General features: G+C 46.1%; 1 protein-coding gene across 1 annotated transcript in view; it reads right to left on the bottom strand.

Annotated features, from left to right (window-relative positions):
- Positions 1-23,210, bottom strand: part of DHTKD1 (dehydrogenase E1 and transketolase domain containing 1) — an 871,206-nt gene that overhangs the window by 139,427 nt on the left and 708,569 nt on the right. Inside the window, exon 14 of the mRNA XM_069228664.1 lies at positions 20,430-20,512. Within this exon, the coding sequence (XP_069084765.1) occupies positions 20,430-20,512 (83 nt within the window). The remainder of the gene's footprint in view (positions 1-20,429; positions 20,513-23,210) is intronic.

Raw genomic sequence — 23,210 nt, 5'->3', positions numbered from 1 at the left:
CTGGGGCGGCCGGGTGCAGAGGTGCAGTAGGCGTCAGGTGCCCAATGTATTTCAAAGGGGATTGATCACTGTGGATTTAGGCTGCCACTCTGGCTGGGGGGCCAGTCAGGGACAACTATGGGTCAGTTGCAAATGTGGGGCGCTCGGAGACGTAGGTGCACCTTCGTTCCTCTTCACAAGGGCCCAGTGGCAACAGATGCAGGGGTGCTCTTTGGTGTCGGGTTTCCTTGTCCTAGAGCACTCACGGTTGGGGTGTCCTGTGGTCTGAGGCTGCAGACGTCATCAGGGATTCCAGGAGGGGTCTTGAGCTCAGGAGATCTGGAGGATGGCATTGACACCAGGGGTCCACTTCAACTCAGATAAGCGGCAACCGTTAGAGTGGTTGCTTTAGGTGTCGGGTTTTTCTCACCACAGCAGCTGCACGAGGAGGCCTGCATGCAGACGCTTCAGATGACTTCAGGGAGTCCAGGAGGGGTGAAACCAGGATGGACTCTGACTCTGGACAGCTGGGGAACTTTCTTGGGACCAGAGGTCCACTCCCACTCGGGTCAGTGATGGTGGGTGCAGTGGTGACTTCAGGAGTCTGGTCTTTGTGGTTCCAGAGGATGCAGAGTACTTTCTTTAGATTTGGTTGGAGTGCAGGTCTGCTGATCACAGGAGACTTGAGTCTTTTTTTAAGGCTTCCAGTCCTCCCAGGTGTCTGGCAATTCAGCTGCAGGATGGGGCGTCTTTTGGTGCAGAGTCCATCGAGGAGTTCAGACCAGCTGTCAAGGTTGGTACCAGGTCAGCTGCTCTCCTCTTCTGTGGGTGCATCTCTTCTTTGTTTTTTCTTCTTAGGACATCAGAATCTTTGGGGTTCAGAAGTGCCACCTAAATAATCAATTTAGGGGCGTTATAGGGAATGCCAGTTGACACCCAACGGGTTGCCCCCCTTTAGGGTAACTACACCCTTTCTATGACTACTTCCGTTGGGGAAGGGCATAACTCTAACACTAGTGGCCTAATTTCTTCCAAACCAAGATGGGGGAAATTAAAAAGGGTGTCCACTTCAGGTAAGACACCTTAGGGGTAGGACTGGCATGTTGTGACCTCCTAATCTTACTAATTTTTCCGCCTGTTTTGCTGACAAGAAGAAGTGGGGTGAGGACGGGGGTGGTCTTTTCCCCCATCTGGAGAGATGTGGGTCGCATTACAAAGGCAGCTAGGCCTTTAAAGCTTCCTGCCCAGGAAAGTCCATCTTGCCTGGAGGATGTGTCAACACCCCCGCCTAGTGCAAGTTTTTGTCCTGTGGCCACAGGAGCACTGGCGTGCACCTTAGGGTGTCAGAAACATGGCTGAGTTGGCTGAACTAGTCAGTTAATACACTCGTAGATGGTAGATTTTCACAGGGTACCTCTAAGGTGCCCTCTCTGTGCATGAATTAATACATGTATCACTGGAATCAGTGAGGGATATTAACACAAGATTGTTTACACCAAACATCCCTAGTTTCAGTGAAGCCATCATTTAGCTGGGGAACTTATATTGACCGGTGTCCAGCACATGTATCTGAAATGGCTTCCCTGTTTGCTTACTATCTCTAAGAATCAACAAAGATATAGCACCTCACATGTGATATAGTTCACCCTGCTGTAGGGCTGAATTACAAATATCATATACAGTGGCAGGGGACACCTGGCACACGGGGATGTGTGACAGGTCATGTTTTCACTTTTGTCCACACCAAGACACGCAGCCTGCAATGGCAGCACTGTGGGTGTTTCATGAGGGGTCCCTGAGGATGGCACAATTCGTGCTGCAGCCCTTAGGGACCTTCTTTAGTACCCCAGGTCCTTGGTGCCTTGGTACCATTTCCTAGGGATTTACAGAGGGTGCTAAAGGTTTTGCCAATTGGGGAAAACAACTGTACATTTTTAGGAAAGAGATCTGGCACTGGGGACCTGGTTAGCAGGAACCCAGTCACTTTCAGTCAAAATCACATCAGGTACCAAGCAAAAAGTGGGGACTAACTGTGCCAAAAAGAGTGCTTCCCGAAATGATACCTGACATCCGACTCCAAACAAGAGACAATTAAATAACCTTTTCCAAGACAGCCTTTATCTTCTAAGTGGAAGAATCTGGAAAGGCCATCTGCATTCCATCTGCACTAGTGTGGTCAGTCCCAGGTCGGTGTTCGCCTATGAAGTCTATTCCCTGTAGGGAGATGGACCACCTTAATAGGCGGGGCTTTTCACCTTTCATTTGTATCAGCCATCTGAGAGGCCGGTGGTCTGTTTGAACAAGGAAGTGAAAGACAAACAAGTATGGCCTCAACTTCTTCAGGGACCAGACCACACCAAAGACTTTCCTCTTGATGGTACTCCAACACTGCTCTCTGAGAGTAACCTCCTCCTAATGAAAGCAACAGGTTGGTCATGGCCATCATCACTGATTTGAGATAGGACCGCTCCTATCCCATGTTCAGAGGCATCTGTCTGCACTATGAACTGGTTTGTATAATCTGGAGCTTTCAGAACAAGTGCTGAGCACATTCCTTCCTTCAATGCTAAAAGCCTCACTGTCCAGTTCACTTTCTTTGGCATCTTCTTGCCAGTAAGTTCTGTGAGGGGGTCACAATGGTGCCATACCACTTCACAAACCTCCTGTAGTAACCAGTGAAGCCCAAGAATACCCTGACTTGGGTCTGGATGGTTGTAGCTTCTCAGTCCAGAATTGTGTGCGTTGTGTGTTTTAGAGGTTGAACTTGGCCTCAACCTACAAGGTGGCCCAAATATACAACCTAGCCCTGCCCTATCTGCACTTGCTTGCCTTGATAGTGAGGCCTGCACTCTTCACAGTCTCAAGGACCTTGCCAAGGTGGATCAGGTGATCCTGCCAGGTGGAGCTAAAAACAGCTATATCATCAAGATATGCTGTACTAAAGTCTTCCAACCCAGCCAGGACTTCATTCACCAACGTATGGAAGGCGACAGGGGCATTCTTTAATACAAAAGGCGTAACAGTGAACTGATAATGTCCATCTGGGTTTGAGAAAGCTGATCTTTCTTTTGCTTCAGTGGTCAGACATATCTGCAAGTACCCTGATGTGAGATCAAAGGTACTGAGATGTTTGGCTGCCCCTAACCTGTCAATTAGCTCATCAGCCCTAGGAATGAGGTGAGCATTGGTTTTTGTCACAGCATTAAGATGGTACACACAAAACCAAATTTCTTTTTTTCCACCCTGGGAATGAGGCTTGGGATTAAAACCACTGGGCTCACCAAGGGATTTTCAGAGTGCTCAATGACTTCAAATTCCAGCATCTTGCTGACCTCAGCTTTGATGTTCTCTTTAACATGGTCAGACTGTCTGTAAATCTTATTTTTGACATGTAAATGTCTCCAGTGTCCACATCATGTGTGCACCAGGTAGTCTTACCAAGGATCAAGGAGATGAGCTCTGCATACTGCTGCAAGACGTGCCTGCAGTCAGCCTGCTTTTGGTGAGTGAGGGTGTCTGAAAACACCACTTCTTCTACCTAACCATCTTTAGGGTTGTTAGAAAGGAAGTCTGGGAGCGGTTCACTCTCTGCTTCCTGATCAGTATGAGTGACCACGAGCATGGACATCTCAGCCCAGTGATGATAGGGTTTAAGGCAACTGACATGGATGACCCTTTTGGGGTTCCAGCAAGAGCCAAAGTCAACCAGATAGGTGACTTCACCTTTTCTTTCTAGGATAGGTTACGGCCCACTTAATTTGTTCTGGATAGCCCTAGGAGCCACAGGCTTCATAACCCACACCTTCCACCCTGGCAGAAACCCCACCAGTGCAGCCTTTTGGTCATACCAGAGCTTCTGGAGGTCTTAGCTGGCCTCAAGGTTTTTGGATGCTTGTTCCATGAACTCAGCCATACGAGAGGGAAGGTCAAGCACATAGCCCACAGTATCTTGTTTAGGTTCTTTGAGAACCCTTTCTCTTCCTTCCTTCACAAAATATAATGCCCCCCTCGCAGGATGCCCAAACAGAAGTTCAAAGGAGGAAACCCCCTACTCCCTTCTTTGGCACATTTCTGTAAGTAAAATGCAGGCAAAGAAGTAAGACATTCCACTTCCTTCTGAGTTTTTCATGGAGTCTACCAATCATACCTTTCAATGTCTTGTTGAATCTTTTCAACAAGGCTGTTGGACTGTGGTGCTACAAAGCAGTGAACTTATAGGTCTCTCCACATTCAGCCCACGTGTTTCAGGTAACCAGACATGAAGTTTGTACCTCACTGGCCTGACAGGTGGCACAGGAGTTACAAAACTCTTTCACCTTCTGGGACATACCTGGGCAGTAGAAGTGGTTCACCAACCTACTATATGTTTTAGCCTGGCCAAGATGGCCAGCTAGGGGGAAGCCATTGGCCAATGTGAGGATAAATGTTTATAAACTGCTGAGGCAGTGGCACCAGGTGTGGGGTCTCTGGCCTTAGTATAAAGGAGTCCCTCCTCCCAGTAGGTCTTGTGGGAGCCACTGACGTCTCCCTTTTCCTATCAGCAGCTTGCTGTCCCAGACTTTCAAGAGCAGGGCATATCCTCTGCCCCTGGCACTGATCTTCTGTATAGGGCCCCCTGGGCCCAAGAGCTCTGCTGTGCAAGGCCCAAGTTCTTGGGGCTCAGTTCCCTCTGGGCCTCGCAGGTCTTCTCTCTGAGGAGATGAGACCTGATCTGGTATCTGTTTAGAAACTGGTTTACCAGTCTTCTTGCACTTTCTCTTGGTAGATCAGGCCATTATCCCAGGCTACAACTCTACTTTTCATCCTGGGCTCTGCACTGTGCTTTTGTACACACAGACACACACCCCATAACTTCACTGGAACTGCAGGGGATACCACCACCTTCTTTTGATCAGTAACCCCTCCCCATTATAAGGATGCCCTCGTCAAGGGATGTACCTTAGCCTTATTATCAGCGCTGAGAACTATATATGGCTCACCAGTCAAATACTGGTCTGAGGACACCAGTGTCTCTCAGTGCTTCAACTCTAACCAGGTTGGTATGTGACTGTTGTCTGTATCTCTCCAGATTACTGAGCCAAACAGCCAGGGCAGCTACATCTACCCCACCCTCTAAAACTAGAGTTGCCTCAGTGGGTTCATTGACATGGTCAGGACCTGGAATCCCATCTGGAGACTTACCACTGCATTAAAGGCATTCTTTTTGATAGGACAGCTAGTGTCTCCAGTTTGCTAACAGATTTGTAGTCATGGTAGCAAGCATTTTTGGGATCCAAGCACTTCCCTTTGTACCCATCTTTGGAGTGGGAAGAGTTTTGGGGCCCACCCCTATGATCAGGTTTTGGGGACCTTTAGAAGCCTCTTTGTTTTTGGATTTGTTTTGGTTAGCATCTTTGCCTTGTGGGGGGATTTATGACCTTCTTTTTATGGTCTCCCCCACCAGTGGTAGTTTTGGCCAACCTTGTCTTGACCCAGACGTCTGACTTCTTCCCCAACTCTTGAGGAGAAGGTGGACCTAGGTCTACCAGGTACTGATGTAACTTCTCTTGAACACAATTACTTATCAGATGCGCTTTCATAATTAATGTGCAAAGCCCATCATAATCATGCACAGTATTACCTTTTAACCTGGCACCTAATGTCTTTACTGAATAGTATACAAAATCGATCCAGGACTGACTGGATTTTTCAAGTCTCCCTGAACCAGATTCTGTACTCTTCAGTGGCGAGTCCAAAGCCCTCAATCAGGGTAGCCTTCATGAGGTCATAGGACCCAGCATCTGCCTCATTCAGCGTCAGGGGCCTATCCCTACACTTTCCTGAGAACAGCTGGCAAAGAAGAGTGCCCAAATCTTTTTATTAACTTTTCTCAAGACACAGGCCCTCTCGAAGGCCGTGAACCACTTGGTGATATCATCACCCTCCTCATATATGGGGGCAATCCCTTTGGGGCTTTTAGAGTCAGAAGTTCCTACTCTATCCCTAGGTATTATATTGCTACCACCATTCATGGGTGCTAAATGCCACCACTCATGGGTGCTAAACCCGTTTCCGCTCTTTCTCTTTCTATGGCCAGTGTTCCGTCTTCCAAAGCTATTCCATGGACCAATCTTTCAAGATAAGCCTTCTCCTCAGATGCTTCATCACTGCACCTTGAGCGACCTGAGCCATCCTCATTTGAGGCACGTGCCCTTGGCACTTTGTGTGGTCTGCTGGGTGCAGGATCCACAACCTCTTCTTCGACTGGGATCTTCCTCCCTACTCTCTTTGCCCTAATCTTCAGGGTTGGTGGGCCCATCCGTAGAGTGGGCCTGCTCATGCTCTGCCAACAGCTTCCTAAGTGTTGCTGTGGTAGTTTTGATTTTGTACCCTTAACGGAGGATCCTCAGCTGCTGGTGTGGAAGCTGCAGGGAAGGAGTACGGTTGAGCTCCTTGGCTACATTCTCTGGGGTGCTCATTTTTGTACTAAAGTTGGGACCTTTTTGGAGGCAGGAAAAAAATCATAACAGGTTTCGCAGCCCTAACTATATTAAGTTTTAAAATTTAAAACTAGAGACTTAACCCAGACCCTAACAGTTAATTTCAAGAATTTAGAAAAAATGTCCAAGCAACATAAATGCAATTTTAACTTAAGGCAATTATGGATTTACTTGTGTAGTCACTTGTGACCAAGTGGTATCAGCAAACGCAAAGTCTCAGACCCCACTGCTGATCCACCAATGTAGGAAGCTCGCTCTTTATTTGGTGCACTAAAACAATACACTGTGCACAGAGTCCAGTGGATCCCCAATTGGTTGATAGAGGCAAAAATAGATAATACTAACACTCTCTTTTTTGGTAGTGTGGGTGATCAGTTAGGCTTATCAGAGGGCAGTGCTAAGCATTTGTTGCACTCACAGAGGCAATAAATGAGACACACACACAAAGAATAAATCTGAGACCAATTTAGAAAAATAACACTTCATTTTATAAATGTTCTGGAATCAGGAACTTTGTTAAAAAGCAAATACTGTTTTTGATTTGAATTTTTACAGGTAGGTAAAATGTTCAAACCAGTGAGCCTTCACGCACAATGCAATCCTATGAAAGGAAAAGACAGTAATGCATAAAGGCAAGTACAGTCAGTTTCAGGGGTTCATCTTCAGGGTTTGGGGTTTTAGAGGTCTAAGGTCCAAAGTACTACAAGCAGTTTGTCGGGAGGCACCCAGGTTTCACTGGGAGCAGCGTGCTGGTGAGGTTAAAGCTGGGTGTGGGAGGTGCACCAGGAAACAGGCTGCACAGGGGGAAAAGTCACAGAGATCCCATATGGGGGCTTGGGTCGTAAGGGGTCTTGGAGCTAGGGGACACAGCCGATTCTTCAGCATCCGGGCCAAGCGGCTGGGATGCAGAGTGGATAGGGTGGCTGGGCCTAGTGTGCAAAGATGCTCCTCACAGTTAACGACAAACAGCTGGCAGGGGCAATATCAGGACTGCTGGGCCACTCACAAAGTAGGTCTCAGTGGTGCTGAAGTCTTGCGACGGCTGCTTGGTCCTGCTGCAGTGGTAATCTGGAATGGACTGTGCTTGGTGCTGGGCATCCAGTACTCCGGGGATTGGTGCAGCAAGGCTCCGGTTGGTCCAGTTGTCATTACACTTGGTGGGAGGCAGATTTGGTACTCCAGAGCATGAGTACCTTCTCCTGGTCGTCTGTGGCATCAGTCGGACTGGGGAGCTGCAAGGCAGTGGACCAGACTCTGCTTGCTGGTGCCTGCGGTCTGCAGGGAAGTAGCTCCTCTACTCCTAGGGATACTGGCAGTGAATTACAAAGCGCTGGCTGACTACATGAGGCTTTGGTGGTTTTCTAGCTTGCAGGACGAGTCACTCAGTCGTGACTGTTGCAAGCAGGCAGGGTTTTGTGCCACAAGGCCATAGCTCTTCTGCTGTTCTCGCCAGGCTGTAACTCTTCTTCGTCCTCCTCCTCTTGATCCATCTAATCTGCTTTCTAGGATCAGGGGTGACCCGTAATTACTCAATTTAGGAGCATTACAGGGAATGCCAAGTAGCAGCCAATGGGTTGTCTACCTTTAGGGTGACTACACCCTGTCTATGACCACTTCAGTTGGGAAATGGGCATAACCCTGAAACTAGAATACTAATTCCATCCAAAACAAGATGGAAGAATTTGAAAAGTGGTGTCCTCATCAGTTGGTCCACCTTATGGGTGGGAATGGCATGATGTAGGCACACCTCCTAATATTTATTAACTTTCCATCCTGTCTTGCCGCCAAGAAGTGGGGTCATGACAGGGGTGTGGTCTTCTCCACCATCTAGAGAGACCTGGGTCGCATAACAAAGGCAGCTGGTCCTTTGAAGCTTCTTGCCCAGGAATGTCCATCCTGCTTAGAAGAGGTGAGGCTTTTGTTCCTGGCATCAGAGAGCACAGGTTTTCACTTCAGGAGGTCATAAATCTGTCTAGGGTGGCTGTGCTGGTTCAAATCAGTCAGTCAACAAAGTGGCAGTCGGTTAGGCTTTCAGAGGGAACCTTTAAGGTGCCCTTTGTGTGCATGTATTAATAAATCCATCATAGGAATCAGTGAGAGTTTATTATTATGAGATGTTTGATACCAACCATCCCTAGTTTCAGTGAAGCCATTATGTAGCTAGGGAACTCGTATTGACCAGTATCCAGCACACATTTCTAAAATGGCTTCCCTGTTCACTTACAATGTCTAAGAATCGACAGACATAGAAGGGGCATATCTGCTCAGGCAGATATGCCCTCACATGTGATATAATGCACCCTGCCGTAGGGGTGACTTACAAATATCATATGCAGTGGTAGGGGACCTGGCGCACAGCATTGTGTGACAGGTCGTGTTGTCACGTTTGTCTGCACCAAGACACACAGATTGCGATGTGTGTTTGGTGAAGGGTCCCTGAGGGTGGCACAATTTGTGCTGCAGCCCTTAGGGTCCTTCTTTAGTACCCCAGGCACTAGGTACAAGGAGTATCATTTACTAGGGACTTACAGAAGGTGCTACATTTTTGCCAATTGGAGAAAACAACTGTACAATTTTGGGAAAGATATCTGGCACTAGCGACCTGGTAAGCAAGAACCCAGTGGACTTTCAGTCAAATTCACATCAGATACCAGGCAAAAAGGGGGGGTTAACCATGCCAAAAAGGGTGCTTTCCTACACTGGAGACGTGTCCAGCTCAGGGGCACTGAAGCGCTTCAAAACAGTTTTATTTGTCATACTGGGGAATATAGTTGTCTCTGTCATCATATTTCTCATTATCTGAATCCGTGTGTGTAAAAGATCTAGGCCCCTTCACATGGGAAGGGAAAAGTATCAGAATGAGAAGGATTACCAAATGTCTGCACGCCAGTGGGTGCTGGTCTCAAACTTGGTCGAGGTCAGGGTGGATTCAGCTCGGAGTTAGACAGTACTCTGGGCTGTTCATCCTCACCCAGGGTTGGTATCAGCAAGTGGAATCGGCTCAGGGGATGGCAGCGGAGTCAGCGCTGGGCCTGATGCAGGTCCAAGGAGCACAGAGGACACTGAAGGCAGAAGTCTGAATGGAGGGCCCTGACGATCCTTGGGGTTCGAAGGGATCGGCATGCTGGGACCAAACCTAAATCTTATCAGATGAAAATCTACAGCAAGTCCGGGAGGCACGTTGACACACTTGCACACTCTCCGGAGTTTGAGAGTGACAGGAAAGGGCCATTTCCAGCTTTGATTTCTTGTGTGTTCTCTTCAACTTACCTGAAGACTTTGACTGCAATGACAATCTGCTGTGGGAACAACATTAGGAGTGGTTGCAGGACCTTCCTTTTGACTTTGACCAGTTGCGCCACGGTCTTCTTGTGTTTGGTGTCATAGAGTTTTATCCCACAATCCTGTATGGCCTTCGGATTTAACTGGGTGCAGCTGGTGCTGGCCCTGAAGTCATGCTCTGAACCCAGGCACCACAAACTCTGTGAGGGTCTGTCACAGACATCTGTTTACTTCAGTGCTTGGAAGGTGTAAATCCCATTGGGGGGACAGAGCAGCATGTTCCCTTGCACACTGGAAACTTTTGCTAGGAAGCTGGTCGAACTACCAAGTAGAGGCTCCAGAGCCACATCTGAAGGTGTGGAAAGAAAAAACACAGATGTCCGCTTGCATGGGTGATGCTTATCTGCGGCTCTGCTTGTCACTTCAGGAGTGGAACAATACTGGCACAGAGCAAAACAACGCCACCTCTCAGCTTATAGAAGAAATCCAAAAGTTCCTAGATCCAGACTGATGCCTCCGGAACATTCACAATTTTAGGAATCTTCAGTTAGAAGTATCCATCAGAAAAGCTGATTTCCCACCTTGGGGTTAAGTTGGAGAAACTGAATGTGAGGATTACCCAGTTGAAGGGCAGGCTGAGTGATCTAGAAGGCAGAGTGAATGCAATGAGACAGCAACAGAAAAAGGTGGCCCCAAAACTAAAAAAACATTTTTTTAAAACAGCTCTCTGACCTACTAATGGTGAAGATAGCCTTTGCATCAAGAGCAAAAGGGGTTTAAAATACAAGATCAAATTTTAGTTCTGGGTTCATCTGAGGAGTTCAAGGCTGTGGACCCAACCCTCTTTATGCCATGCTGAATCACGGTGGTCCTTGAGTTAGACTAGTGAGAGGATCCTGTCTTAGCAGACATGTGTCACCACATCACATTGAAGAAACTATTATCTTTACAGAAAGGAGATAAAAGGCCAGAATCCCTGAGGCAAAAAATAATGTAATATCTGAAGCTCATACTGCCAAGGTGCCTATATCAGGATGTGGTCTGTATGTGGACAACTGAGGAAAGGTATGGGCGCAGAGGACCTAACTTAACATGAAGTGTTGTATTTGGTAGGGTACCATCAGGCCAGTTCTGATGGTCTTGAAATGTCAGAGGTGTTTCTATGTATGCACATGCACTGTATTGAGCAAGTGCATTAGAATGTTCTATAAGCTGGATGTGCCTCAACCACAAATGTAACAGCATCCATCTGTAAGGCCATTATTGTGCATTAGAATGTGTATAGTGATTAAATATAGTAGTGTTCCCATCAACTTCTGGGAAAACTGACTCAAGAATAGAAAATGTCTGTTCTATATCTGGATGTGCCTCAACCACAAATGTAACAGCACCCCGTTGTAAGGCCATTATTCAATAAATGATTAGTAAGGAGGGCCTCATGTTGACTGTAATTACCACCCATTGTAGGTTTGCCATACTGAAGGCACTTGTTCAGAGATAAGGACACCACTTGGGGACTAATACTTTTAAGGTTCAAGCTTTAACAACCTACAGTATAAAATAGGTGCTACCTATCTAGCTGAGGAGGAGATCCTCAATACCACTGACATGTATATATTAATGGGATGTCCTTCGCACATAGTGAGACAGAGATACTCAGGAAGATCCGTATATCAGTGCCTGACCAAACTTTGGAGGTGCTATATTGTGTTAGCTCTCATTGTATCAGTCAGATTGCTGGATTCGGGTGGCAGCACCACTGGATTGTGGGGAACTGAGTCCAGTCCCACACTATGTGACAACTGTCGGCCTAACCCTTCTGGCCAGCTAGCAGTACTTCACCTGCACCCAAAAGCGGCAGTGATTTGTAGCAGCCGTGCGCAGGACCTTCTAATTTCTCAGGGAAATCGTGGTGGAACAGATCTTATCCTTTTCTCTCACTTACATTTGTCTTACACATGCAAAGACAAACAGAAGCAGGACTTGGTTCAATGTATTTAATTGAATCAACTGTGTTTTAGATAAAATGCCATGTACTGTAATGATTAGGATAATGAAACATAATAATAGCAGAGTGATGACAAAGTATGTGAAACATGAGAAAAGTCCCACCATAGTGTCACAATGTTAAGTATGGGAAATCCTACCTACACCGCTAAAGTACTACATTGCAGCATAGCAGTGTTAGCCCTAATCCGCCCTTCAAGATCCCTGGAAAGACACCATCCCCATACCTGAATATGGAAGGAGCGAAGAGGGCTGTTGGCCTACTGAGAGTCCTCTCCCATGTAGGCAAAGAAGACGTCAAGTCTCAGCAGACAACTGCAATGAGGCAACAACATGCAGTGGTAATTTCTGGCTGGAACTTCCCTCTAATGTATAGAGAACAGAGAGATGTTTTATTAAGAACAGCTGGTGTTCTACGAAAACTGCCCTAATGTAAGAACATACATGTTTCCGTGAAGTGGCAGGGATTGAAGTGTTCCACTTTGTACCAACAACAATATTGTGAACAGCCTTGAGCAAAGCACAGAATGAAAATGTCAAACTAAAAATAATGAAAACAGTTTCTGGGCTAAGAGTGTATTAGATAAAGGAAATAAAAACATCACTGCTTAATGAGACTTCTGGTCAGAAAATAAACTAGGCTACAAATAAATACTAAGCTAAAGAGCACAAGCTTCAGGCCTATGGCAAAAATAACATGCCCATAAAAAGCTGCTAAAATAACCTCACGACAAAGTCGGCCATATGGGGGAACTTATCTCATTAGCAGCCAAAAACAATGGCGAGAGGAGGGATAAAGGAATGAAACCAGAGGGAAAGGTGAAGGAGCTTGAGGGTCTACACAAATTAAAAGGCTCATGGAAAACTAGGCGTGAGCTCACTCAAACTTGACAACAACTTAAAGCCTTGCACACAGACTGGGTGAGTATGTCTTATTGCTCCTCCGTCAAAATTATCATGGGGTGAATAGGGCCAGTAAATTACTAACCTGCAAACTGTGAGCTAAGATCTAGAAGGGCACTACTGACCAAATTATAATCTTCCAGGTTAAAATGCCCTGTCCAGGTGGAGATCCCACAGAAGCCTTTCAACAATTTTATACAAAACGATACTCTCTGATTCTATCCAGAGATTAGATACCACAGCCTGCTTAGATGAGATACGGATTCCAACTGCCTGACAACCAAGCAGGCCTCCAATTAGACAAGGGTATTGCTTTAGGGGAGGTAATCTCTCCTGTTGCTTGACTAAGACGAAGCAGGGCCACAGGAACAGATGGCTTTACCACTTCATTTGATAAACTGTTTGGCTTTCAAATCTTGCCACTATTAACCCACTTATAGGCCTATCTGCCGAAACAGCAGGCATACCTACATGTAACGGAAGGAGGACTGGGAGTTCCATATCTAAAACACTATTATGCTGCTGCACAACTCTGGTATATAGCTGAATGGAATCATACTTCAGATAAACATTGGTGCTTCATGGACCAGTGCACAGTGGGTATTCACATCTGAACGATTACTTGGGTGGCCAAGATATATACATTTATATATATATATATATATATATATACATTTATATATATATATATATATATATATATATATATATATACACATATATATATATATACACATATATATATATATATATATATATATACATACACACACACATATATTTATTTATATTTCTAAAAAACCTGTACTAAGAGCCACATTTGGAGTCTGGAATAGAGTGGCAGTTTCAAATGGACTCACATCTGTAGCTTTCCCATTGCTACCCAAAGTGGGAGACTTTTACGATGCTGGGGTCTTCAGTTCTTCAAATAAGGAAAATGTCACTTACCCAGTCTACATCTGTTCGTGGCATGAGACGCTGCAGATTCACATGCTGTGCATTATCCTGCCATCTAGTGTTGGACTCGGAGTGTTACAAGTTGTTTTTCTTCGAAGAAGTCTTTTCGAGTCATAAGACCGAGGGACTCCTCCCTTTCGGCTCCATTGCGCACGGGCGTCGACTCCATCTTAGATTGTTTTCCCCGCAGAGGGTGAGGTAGGAGTTGTGTATATAGTAAAGGTGCCCATGCAATGGAGTAAGTATGTATGTACATAATGTGTACAAAAAATAGTATATATTTACAAATGTACAAGTTTCATCCAACTTATAACGGCTCCAGGCTCCCGGGGAGGTGGGAGGGCGCATGTGAATCTGCAGCGTCTCATGCCACGAACAGATGTGCACTGGGTAAGTGACATTTTCCGTTCGATGGCATGTGTAGCTGCAGATACACATGCTGTGCATGGACTAGTAAGCAGTAATCTCCCCAAAAAGCGGTGGCTTAGCCTGTAGGAGCTGAAGTTGTTTGAAATAATGTTCGTAATACAGCCTGTCCTACTGTGGCTTGTTGTGTTGTTAACACATCTACACAGTAATGTTTTGTGAATGTATGAGGCGTAAACCATGTGGCTGCCTTACAGATTTCTGTCATAGGTATATTCCCTAGAAAAGCCATTGTGGCGTCTTTTTTCCTAGTGGAGTGCGCCTTTGGTGTAATAGGTAGATCTCTTTTTGCTTTGATATAGCAGGTCTGAATACATTTCACTATCCATCTGGCAATGCCTTGTTTGGATATTGGATTTTCTGCATGAGGTTTTTGGAAGGCTACAAACAATTGTTTTGTTTTGCGAAACTGTTTTGTTCTATCAATGTAATACATTAGTGCTCTTTTAATGTCTAATGTATGTAATGCTCTTTCGGCTACTGAGTCTGGTTGTGAAACAAAAACTGGGAGTTCCACTGTTTGGTTTAGGTGGAACGGTGATATAACTTTTGGTAAGAATTTGGGATTTGTACGGAGAACCACTTTATGTTTATATATTTGTATAAAGGGTTCTAGTATAGTAAATGCTTCTATTTCACTTACTCTTCTAAGAGATGTGATAGCTATCAGGAAGGCTACTTTCCAAGTTAAGTATTGTATCTCACAAGAGTGCATGGGTTCAAATGGTGGTCCCATGAGTCGTGTTAACACAATATTGAGGTTCCACGAGGGGACTGGTGGTGTTCTCGGGGGTATGATTCTTTTTAATCCCTCCATAAATACTTTGATGACTGGGATTCTAAAAAGTAAACAAATCTTTTCCATTTGTTTGCGTAACAACATCTTTTAGTAGGTTTTCTAGCTTGTTTAATAACTTCCATACATTCTTGTGTAAGGTCTAAATGTCCAAATTCTAAGCCTTCCTGAGCCAGATTGCTAGATTGAGCGATGCTGGATTCGGGTGTCTGATCTGTTGTTTGTGTTGAGTTAACAGATCTGGTCTGTGTGGTAATTTGATATGAGGTACTACTGATAGGTCCAGTAGTGTTGTGTACCACGGTTGGCGAGCCCAGGTTGGTGCTATTAGTATTAGTTTGAGTCTGCTTTGACTCAATATGTTTACCAGATAAGGAAGGAGTGGGAGAGGGGGAAAAGCGTAAGCAAATATCACCGACCAACTCATCCATAGTGCAGTGCCCTTGGACAGAGGGTGTGGATACCTGGACGCAAAGTTTTGGCATTTTGCGTTTTCTTTTGTTGCAAATAGGTCTATTTGTGGTGTTCCCTAGCATTGAAAGTAAGTTTGTAGTATTTGGGGATGAATTTCCCATTCGTGTGTTTCTTGGTGAGCTCGACTGAGATTGTCGGCCAACTGGTTTTGAATACCTGGGATGTATTGTGCTATTAGGCAAATGTGATTGTGAATTGCCCAATGCCAAATTTTTGTACTAAGAGACACAGTTGTGAGGAGTGTGTCCCTCCCTGTTTGTTGAGGTAATACATTGTTGTCATGTTGTCTGTTTTGACAAGAATGTGTTTGTGGGCTATCAGTGGTTGAAATGCTTTCAATGCTAGAAACACTGCCAACAGTTCTAAGTGATTTATGTGCAGTTGTTTTTTGTTGAATGTTCCATTGTCCCTGTATGCTGTGCTGGTTGAGGTGTGCTCCCCACCCTATCATGGAAGCATCTGTTGTGATCACGTATTGAGGCACTGGGTTTTGGAATGGCCGCCCTTGGTTTAAATTTATAGGGTTCCACCATTGAAGCGAGAGGTGTGTTTAGCGGTCTATCAACACTAGATCTTGGAGTTGACCCTGTGCTTGTGTCCATTGTATTGTTAGGCACGGTTGTAAGGGCCGCATGTGTAGTCTTGCATTTGGGACGATGGCTATGCATGAGGACATCATGCCTAGAAGTTTCATTACAAACCTCACTTGGTAGTTTTGGTTTGGCTGTATGTTTAATATTGTATTGCGGAACTCCTGTACCCTTTGTGGACTTGGGGTGGCAATCGCCTTCTGTGTATTGAGTGTGGCTCCCAAGTATTGTTGTATTTGGGATGGTTGTAGATGTGATTTTTGGTAATTTATAGAGAACCCTAGTTTGTGTAGAGTTTCTATCACGTATTGTGTGTGTAGAAGACACTGTTGCTGAGTGCTGGTTTTTATTAACCAATCGTCCAAGTAAGGGAATACGTGCATGTGTTGCCTCCTGATGTGAGCGGCTACTACTGCAAGGCATTTTGTGAATACCCTTGGGGCTGTTGTTTTCCCGAATGGTAACACCTTGAATTGGTAATGTACGCCTTGGATTACAAACCTTAAGTATTTCCTGTGGGAAGGATGGATGGGTATATGACAATATGCATCCTTGAGATCTAATGTTGATATGTAGTCTTGTTTTTTGAGCAAGGGAATCACGTCTTGAAGTGTTACCATGTGAAAGTGATCTGATTTGATGTAAAGATTCAGTGTTCTGAGGTCTAATATGTGTCTCAGCGTTTTGTCTTTCTTTGGAATCGGGAAATACAGGGAGTAGACCCCTGTTCCTTTTTGATGGTTGGGTACTAGTTCTATTGCTTGTTTTTGTAACAATGCTTGGACTTCTAGTTGTAACAGGTCTTGGTGTTGTTTGGACATGTTGTGTGCTCTTGGGGGCACATCTGGTGGAAATTCTATGAATTCTATGCAATAACCATGTTGGATAATGGCTAGGACCCCTGCGTCCGTAGTTATGTTTTCCCAGTTGTGGTGGTGTGCGTTAAGTCTCCCCCCCACTGGTGTTGAGTGGTGGGGGTTTGTGACATTGAAGTCACTGTTTGGTTGGAGGGGTTTTTGGGCTCTGGAATTTCCCTCTTGCTTTTGGGAATTGTCCACCCCGGTATGTGTCTCGAAAACCTCCTCTTTGATACTGGCCCTGATATAAGGGTCTGATTTGTGAGGTGGAAGGCTCTGTGGTTTGGGAACAAACCCCCCCCCTAAAGTGAGGCTTTCTAAAAGTGCCTCTGCTTTGCGGGGAGTAGAGCGGGCCCATGGCTTTGGCCATGTCTGTGTCCTTTTTGAGTTTTTCTATTGCTGTATCCACCTCCGGCCCAAACAATTGTTCTTGGTTGAACGGCATATTCAGCACAGCTTGCTGGATTTCTGGTTTAAAACCCGAGCTCCGTAACCATGCGTGCCTACAAATGGTTACTGCAGTGCTCACTGTCCTTGCTGCTGTGTCTGCCGAGTCCATTGCAGACCTTATTTGGTTGTTTGAGATCGTTTGTCCTTCCTCAACAACCTGTTGGGCACATTTTTGGTACTCCTTGGGCAAGTGCTGGATGATATGTTGCATCTCATCCCAATGTGCCATGTCGTAGCGAGCCAATAGAGCCTGAGAATTGGCAATTCGCCATTGGTTGGCTGCCTGTGCTGCTACCCTTTTGCCTGCTGCATCGAATTTCCGACTTTCCTTGTCGGGCGGTGGTGCGTCTCCTGAGGATTGTGAGTTGGCCCTCTTTGGGGCTGCTCCCACTACCACTGAATCTTGGGTTACTTGCTGTGTTATAAACACAGGGTCCGTTGGGGGAGGCTTATATTTCCTCTCCACCCTATGCGTGATGGCTCTGCCTTTAACTGGGTCCTGACATACTTGTTTGGTGTGTTTTAACATGCCCGGTAGCATTGGCAAACTTTGGTATGAGCTGTGAGTGGATGCCAATGTGTTAAACAAAAAATGGTCTTCTATGGGCTCTGCATGCACTGCTACATTATGGAATGTAGCTGCCCTTGAAACCACCTGCATATATGCAATGCTGTCCTCAGGTGGTGACGGCCTTGCCGGGTAGCAATCGGGACTATTGTCTGAGACCAGTGCATCATATAAGTCCCATGCATCCGGGTCATCTTGTGTCATCCCCGTGTGTGTCAGCGACTGCATCGGGGTGTTGCTACCGGAGACAGGTGTGGCGAATGCAATGGTGACTGCTGTGGCGAGAACCTTGGTGGTATTTTGTCTTTTGCCACCTTTGCCCTTGGCTGCGTTTCCGTTTCTTGGAATGCTAGCTTTCGCTTGATTTTTATTGGAGGAAGAGTTTGGATTTTCCCCGTGTCCTTCTGTATGTGCAGCCTCCTTTGGGTATGGTCTGGCCTTGCCATGCCCAGTTCTTGTTCAAATCTGTGCCCTTGTAATTGACTTGAAAGGCCTTGCTCTTCTGTATAGGAGCCTGTTTTCGAGGCTGCATGTTTCGGCACCGAAGGTTTTTGTACAGTCTTTTTCGGCTCAGAGGAAACCTTCTTGACTTTAGAGGTGTCGAACTGTTGGTGTCGAGATGGTTCGGAGCCGGTATCTCGAACGGAGTCAGATGTCTTCGGCTGCTGGGAGGCCTTTTTCGGTGCCGATGTTTGGTCACCATGTTTTCGGGTTAAGCCATGGCCTGTTGGCGGTGGCATCCCCTTGGCCTTTATTATTTTCGAGTGAGTCTTTGCCGGGGCTGGTTTACTCACAGTTTGTTGCTGCGTCTTCAGCTGCTCACTTTCGGACTCGTCCGAGTCTCGAATGGAGAATCTCTCTTCTTCCTCGACGTCGATCTGCTCTGCCGGTGTTGACGCCATCTCGAGTCTTCTAGCTCTTCGATCGCGTAGGGTTCTCTTCGATCGAAATGCCCGGCAGGCCTCGCAAGTATCCTCCCTGTGTTCCGGAGATAGACACAGATTACAGACCAAGAGTTGGTCTGTATAAGGATACTTTGCGTGGCAATTCGGGCAGAAACGGAAGGGGATCCGGTCCATGAGGTTTGAAGATGGATGCGGTCGGGCCACCAGGCCCCGCTGAAGAGTGGAAGCCCCGAAGGGCCGCCGGAGCGCCTCTTTGTTTCGGTGTCGATGTGCTAACACTAAACCGGTACCGAGCGCGAACAATACCGTCTAATTTTCTGATAACTAGCTAGCGAATCGAAATACGGAGCGAAGAGGAACACGTCCGAACCCGATGGCGGAAACAAAACAATCTAAGATGGAGTCGACGCCCATGCGCAATGGAGCTGAAAGGGAGGAGTCCCTCGGTCTCGAGACTCGAAAAGACTTCTTGAAGAAAAACAACTTGTAAGACTCTGAGCCCAACACTAGATAGCAGGATAATGCACAGTATGTGTATCTGCAGCTACACATGCCATGAAACATATAAATATATATATATATATATAAATATATATATATATATATATATATATATATATATATTTTTTTTTTTTTTTTTACAGTCCCTCCCCTTTCCATGAAGAGCTCCTGGGTCAGGCTGGTTGGCACAGCCTTGATGCACGCAGGCTCTGTTTTTCACCTCATTAAATCCTGCTTTGCTGCTTGTATGAGGCGAGGCCGCACAACAGGAGTGTTTTAACCAGTGAACTTCTGTCCCCGGTTTCTAAGACGGTCGGATGAAATGTGAGCCTGCAAAAAAAAACATGAATAATGTGCAGGTTCACCAGACACTCCCTTAAAAACCGGAAAATTTTGGGGTCTTAGAAGAAAGTGTCGGGACACTCCTTCAAAAACCAGGACTGTCCAGGCAAATCTGGGACATCTGGTCAGAGGTGACCGGGACAATGGCGTGAGTGATTGGTATAGGTGTCCAGTTAACAGTGCGACACTGTCTGCTGGGGGCATGATCTCCAGCCCTAAAAAGGGAGTAATGCACTATAAGTGTGCTTAGGGATTCCTGCAGGCAAAGAAAGGAGTGCTAGTACGCTGTGTGGCCAATGCATGACCCACAGAGGGAAAATGCTGACTGGACATGATGGAGTGGGCTCTAGTTTTAGGAAGTATGCCTCCAAATGGTACAGACAGATGAAAAGGCGGCAGAGGACTTGAGGGACTGGGTGGACCTGCCTCACCGCCTCCTGGCTGGTGCAATGGGCATATCAGACGACGACGGCCTGTTTGCTTGCTGAGACGGATGAAAAGCGTGAGAGAGAATGGGCATATGAGTGTGTAGACATACTGCATGGGGGGATCGGAATAGAGCTGAACTGGTAGGTGGGGACGCAGTGTACTGGAAGGGGTTGCTTCCCATTTGGGTTTGGGGTATTCCTAGGTGTGCTGGGGGGTTGGGAGCTGTTCTTTATAGATTGTTGTTTATAATACACAACTGGTATCTGCTGGTTGGTGATGGAATGGTTAGGAGGCGGATCGAAATTGCAATATACTGTTAGAAGAATTGCACAAGAGTACGGCATAGTATGTATGTACCACCATAATAAATGGCGATGTGTAATTGTTGGAACTGTTCATATATTTTGAACCACAATAAATCAAGAGTTAAAAAAAAAAAAAAAAGCATGAACAAAAACGCAAAACATTTAGTTTTCAAATTTACTTTTTGGGATCCACAGCTGCATCGCCTATTACAGGCTTGAATGATGTTCCTGGTGCCATTTCCTGAAAACTTGACACTGCAACCTGAGAGGTCAAACAGAAAAAAATAAAAGCACAGAATTATATTCATTTTCTACTTCATTGAACAATCACTATGACTTATCATGGACTTTATTATTAATATTATTGGCTTTTGACTTAAATATTGCTATGGAAATTTCAAAATCCATTTGAGAAATATAACATACTTAATATCTGTCAAACTAAACAAATTCGGATTCAAGTCAGATGATATTACAATATTAACATCTGCAATGTGAAAGAAACTGATCCTTAATTATTGAAAGGAGCAAAATGGGTAATTTGAATGGAACTGGATCACATAACGGAGTTTCCCTCGTAACGTATATCTTCTACTTGATTTTTTTCTTTATAGGATATTCCAACCAATTATTGCTGGTAGAACACTGATGTCCTGCTTTTGGTGTAATGGAAGTTAAAATACTATTAATAAGACTCAGATATTTTTTTTTAATATGGCCACATATAAAATCTCTACTGCTTCACAGCGCTATAACTACAGTGAATATTGTTTACTAACAACAAAATGATACTCAATGTAATGACCTCAGAAAGATGAAGGCCTGTGTTAATGCTGCTTGGATTACAACCTGTCAACCGCGAATGCATAGAGACCTCTGTAAAGGGGACTTAAGACCTGGTGTAGAGTTGGCTATGTATGTACTATTTCAAAGTAAGAAATAGCATGCACAGAGTCCAAGAGTTCCCCTTAGAGGTAAGATAGTGGCAAAAAGAGATAATTCTAATGCTCTATTTTGTGGTAGTGTGGTCGAGCAGTAGGCTTATCAGAGGGTAGTGTTAAGCATTTGTTGTACACACACAGGCAATAAATGAGGAACGCACACTCAAAGACAATTCCAGGCCAATAAGTTTTTATATAGAAAAATATATTTTCTTAGTTTATTTTAAGAACCACAGGTTCAAGATTTACAATCAATACTTCAACTGAAAGGTACTTCACTTAGGTATCATAGGAACTTTGAATCAGCAAAATAGCATGTACAGTTTTGGCAAAAATGGCAATAAGCTATTTTAAAACTAGACAGTGCAAATTTCAACAGTTCCTGGGGGAGGTAAGTCTTTGTTAGTTTTGCAGGTAAGTAAACCACCTACAGGGTTCAAAGTTGGGTCCAAGGTAGCCCACCGTTGGGGGTTCAGGGCAACCCCAAAGTTACCACACCAGCAGCTCAGGGCCGGTCAGGTGTAGAGGTCAAAGTGGGGCCCAAAACACATAGGCTTCAATGGAGAAGTGGGTGCCCCGGTTCCAGTCTGCCAGCAGGTAGGTACCCGCGACTTCGGAAGGCAGACCAGGGGGTTTTGTAGGGCACCTGGGGGACACAAGTCAGCAAAAAAAAGTACACCCTCTCAGCGGCACGGGGGCGGCCGGGTGCAGAGTGCAAACAGGCGTCGGGTTTGCAATGGAGTTCAATGGGAGACCCAGGGGTCTCTTCAGCGAAGCAGGCAGGCAAGGGTGGGGCTCTTCGCTGTAGCCACCACCTGGGCAAGGGAGAGGGCCACCTGGGGGTCGCTTCTGCACTGGAGGTCGGTCCTGGGGGCTGCGGGTTCAGTGTCTTTACCAGGCGTCGGGTTCTTAGAAGCAGGCAGTCGCGGTCAGGGGGAGCCTCTGGATTCCCTCTGCAGGCGTCGCTGGGGGGGTTTGGGGGGTGGGGGGGGTCAACTCTGGCTAATCACAGGGTCGCAGTCGCCGGGGAGTCTTCCCTGTAGTGTTGTTTCTCCGCAGGTCGAGCCGGGGGCGTCGGGTGCAGAATGGAAAGTCGTACGCTTCCGGTGGGAAACATGCAGTCCTTTAAAAGTTGTTTCTTTGTTGCAAAGTTGTTTCTTCTTTGGAGCAGAGCCGCTGTCCTCTGGAGTGCTTGGTCCTTTTAGATGCAGGGTAGTCCTCTGAGGCTTCAGAGGTCACTGGACCCTGGGGAATGCGTTGCTGTTGCAGTTTCTCTTGAATAGGGGAGACAGGCCAGTAGGGCTGGGGCCAAAGCAGTTGGCGTCTCCGTCTTCTCTGCAGGGCTTTCAGGTCAGCAGTCCTTCTTCGTCTTGAGGTTGCAGGAATCTATCTTGCTAGGTTCTGGGAGCCCCTAAATACTGAATTTAGGGGTGTTTTTAGGTCTGGGGGTTTAGTAGCCAATGGCTACTAGCCCTGAGGGTGGCTACACCCTCCTTGTGCCTCCTCCCTGAGGGGAAGGGGGCACATCCCTAATCCTATTGGGGGAATCCTCCATCTGCAAGATGGAGGATTTCTAAAAGTCAGAGTCACCTCAGCTCAGGACACCTTAGAGGTTGTCCTGACTGGCCAGTGACTCCTCCTTGTTTTTCTCATTATCTCCTGCGGCCTTGCTGCCAAAAGTGGGGCCGTGGCCGGAGGGGGCGGGCATCTCCACTAGCTGGAGTGCCCTGTGGCAATGTAACAAAGGGGGTGAGCCTTTGAGGCTCACCGCCAGGTGTTACAGTTCCTGCAGGGGGAGGTGAGAAGCACCTCCACCCAGTACAGGCTTTGTTACTAGCCACAGAGTGACAAAAGTACTCTCCCCATGTGGCCAGCAACATGTCTGGTGTGTGGCAGGCTGGCAAAACTAGTCAGCCCACACTGGAAGTCGGGTATGTTTTCAGGGGGCATCTCTAAAATGCCCTCTGGGGTGTATTTCACAATAAAACGTACACTGGCATCAGTGTGCATTTATTGTGC

This window comes from Pleurodeles waltl, chromosome 4_1 (genome assembly GCF_031143425.1).
Source record: "Pleurodeles waltl isolate 20211129_DDA chromosome 4_1, aPleWal1.hap1.20221129, whole genome shotgun sequence".
In the NCBI taxonomy this organism is placed as follows: Eukaryota; Metazoa; Chordata; class Amphibia; order Caudata; family Salamandridae; genus Pleurodeles; species Pleurodeles waltl.
This window is presented reverse-complemented; position numbering and strand designations above follow the sequence as displayed.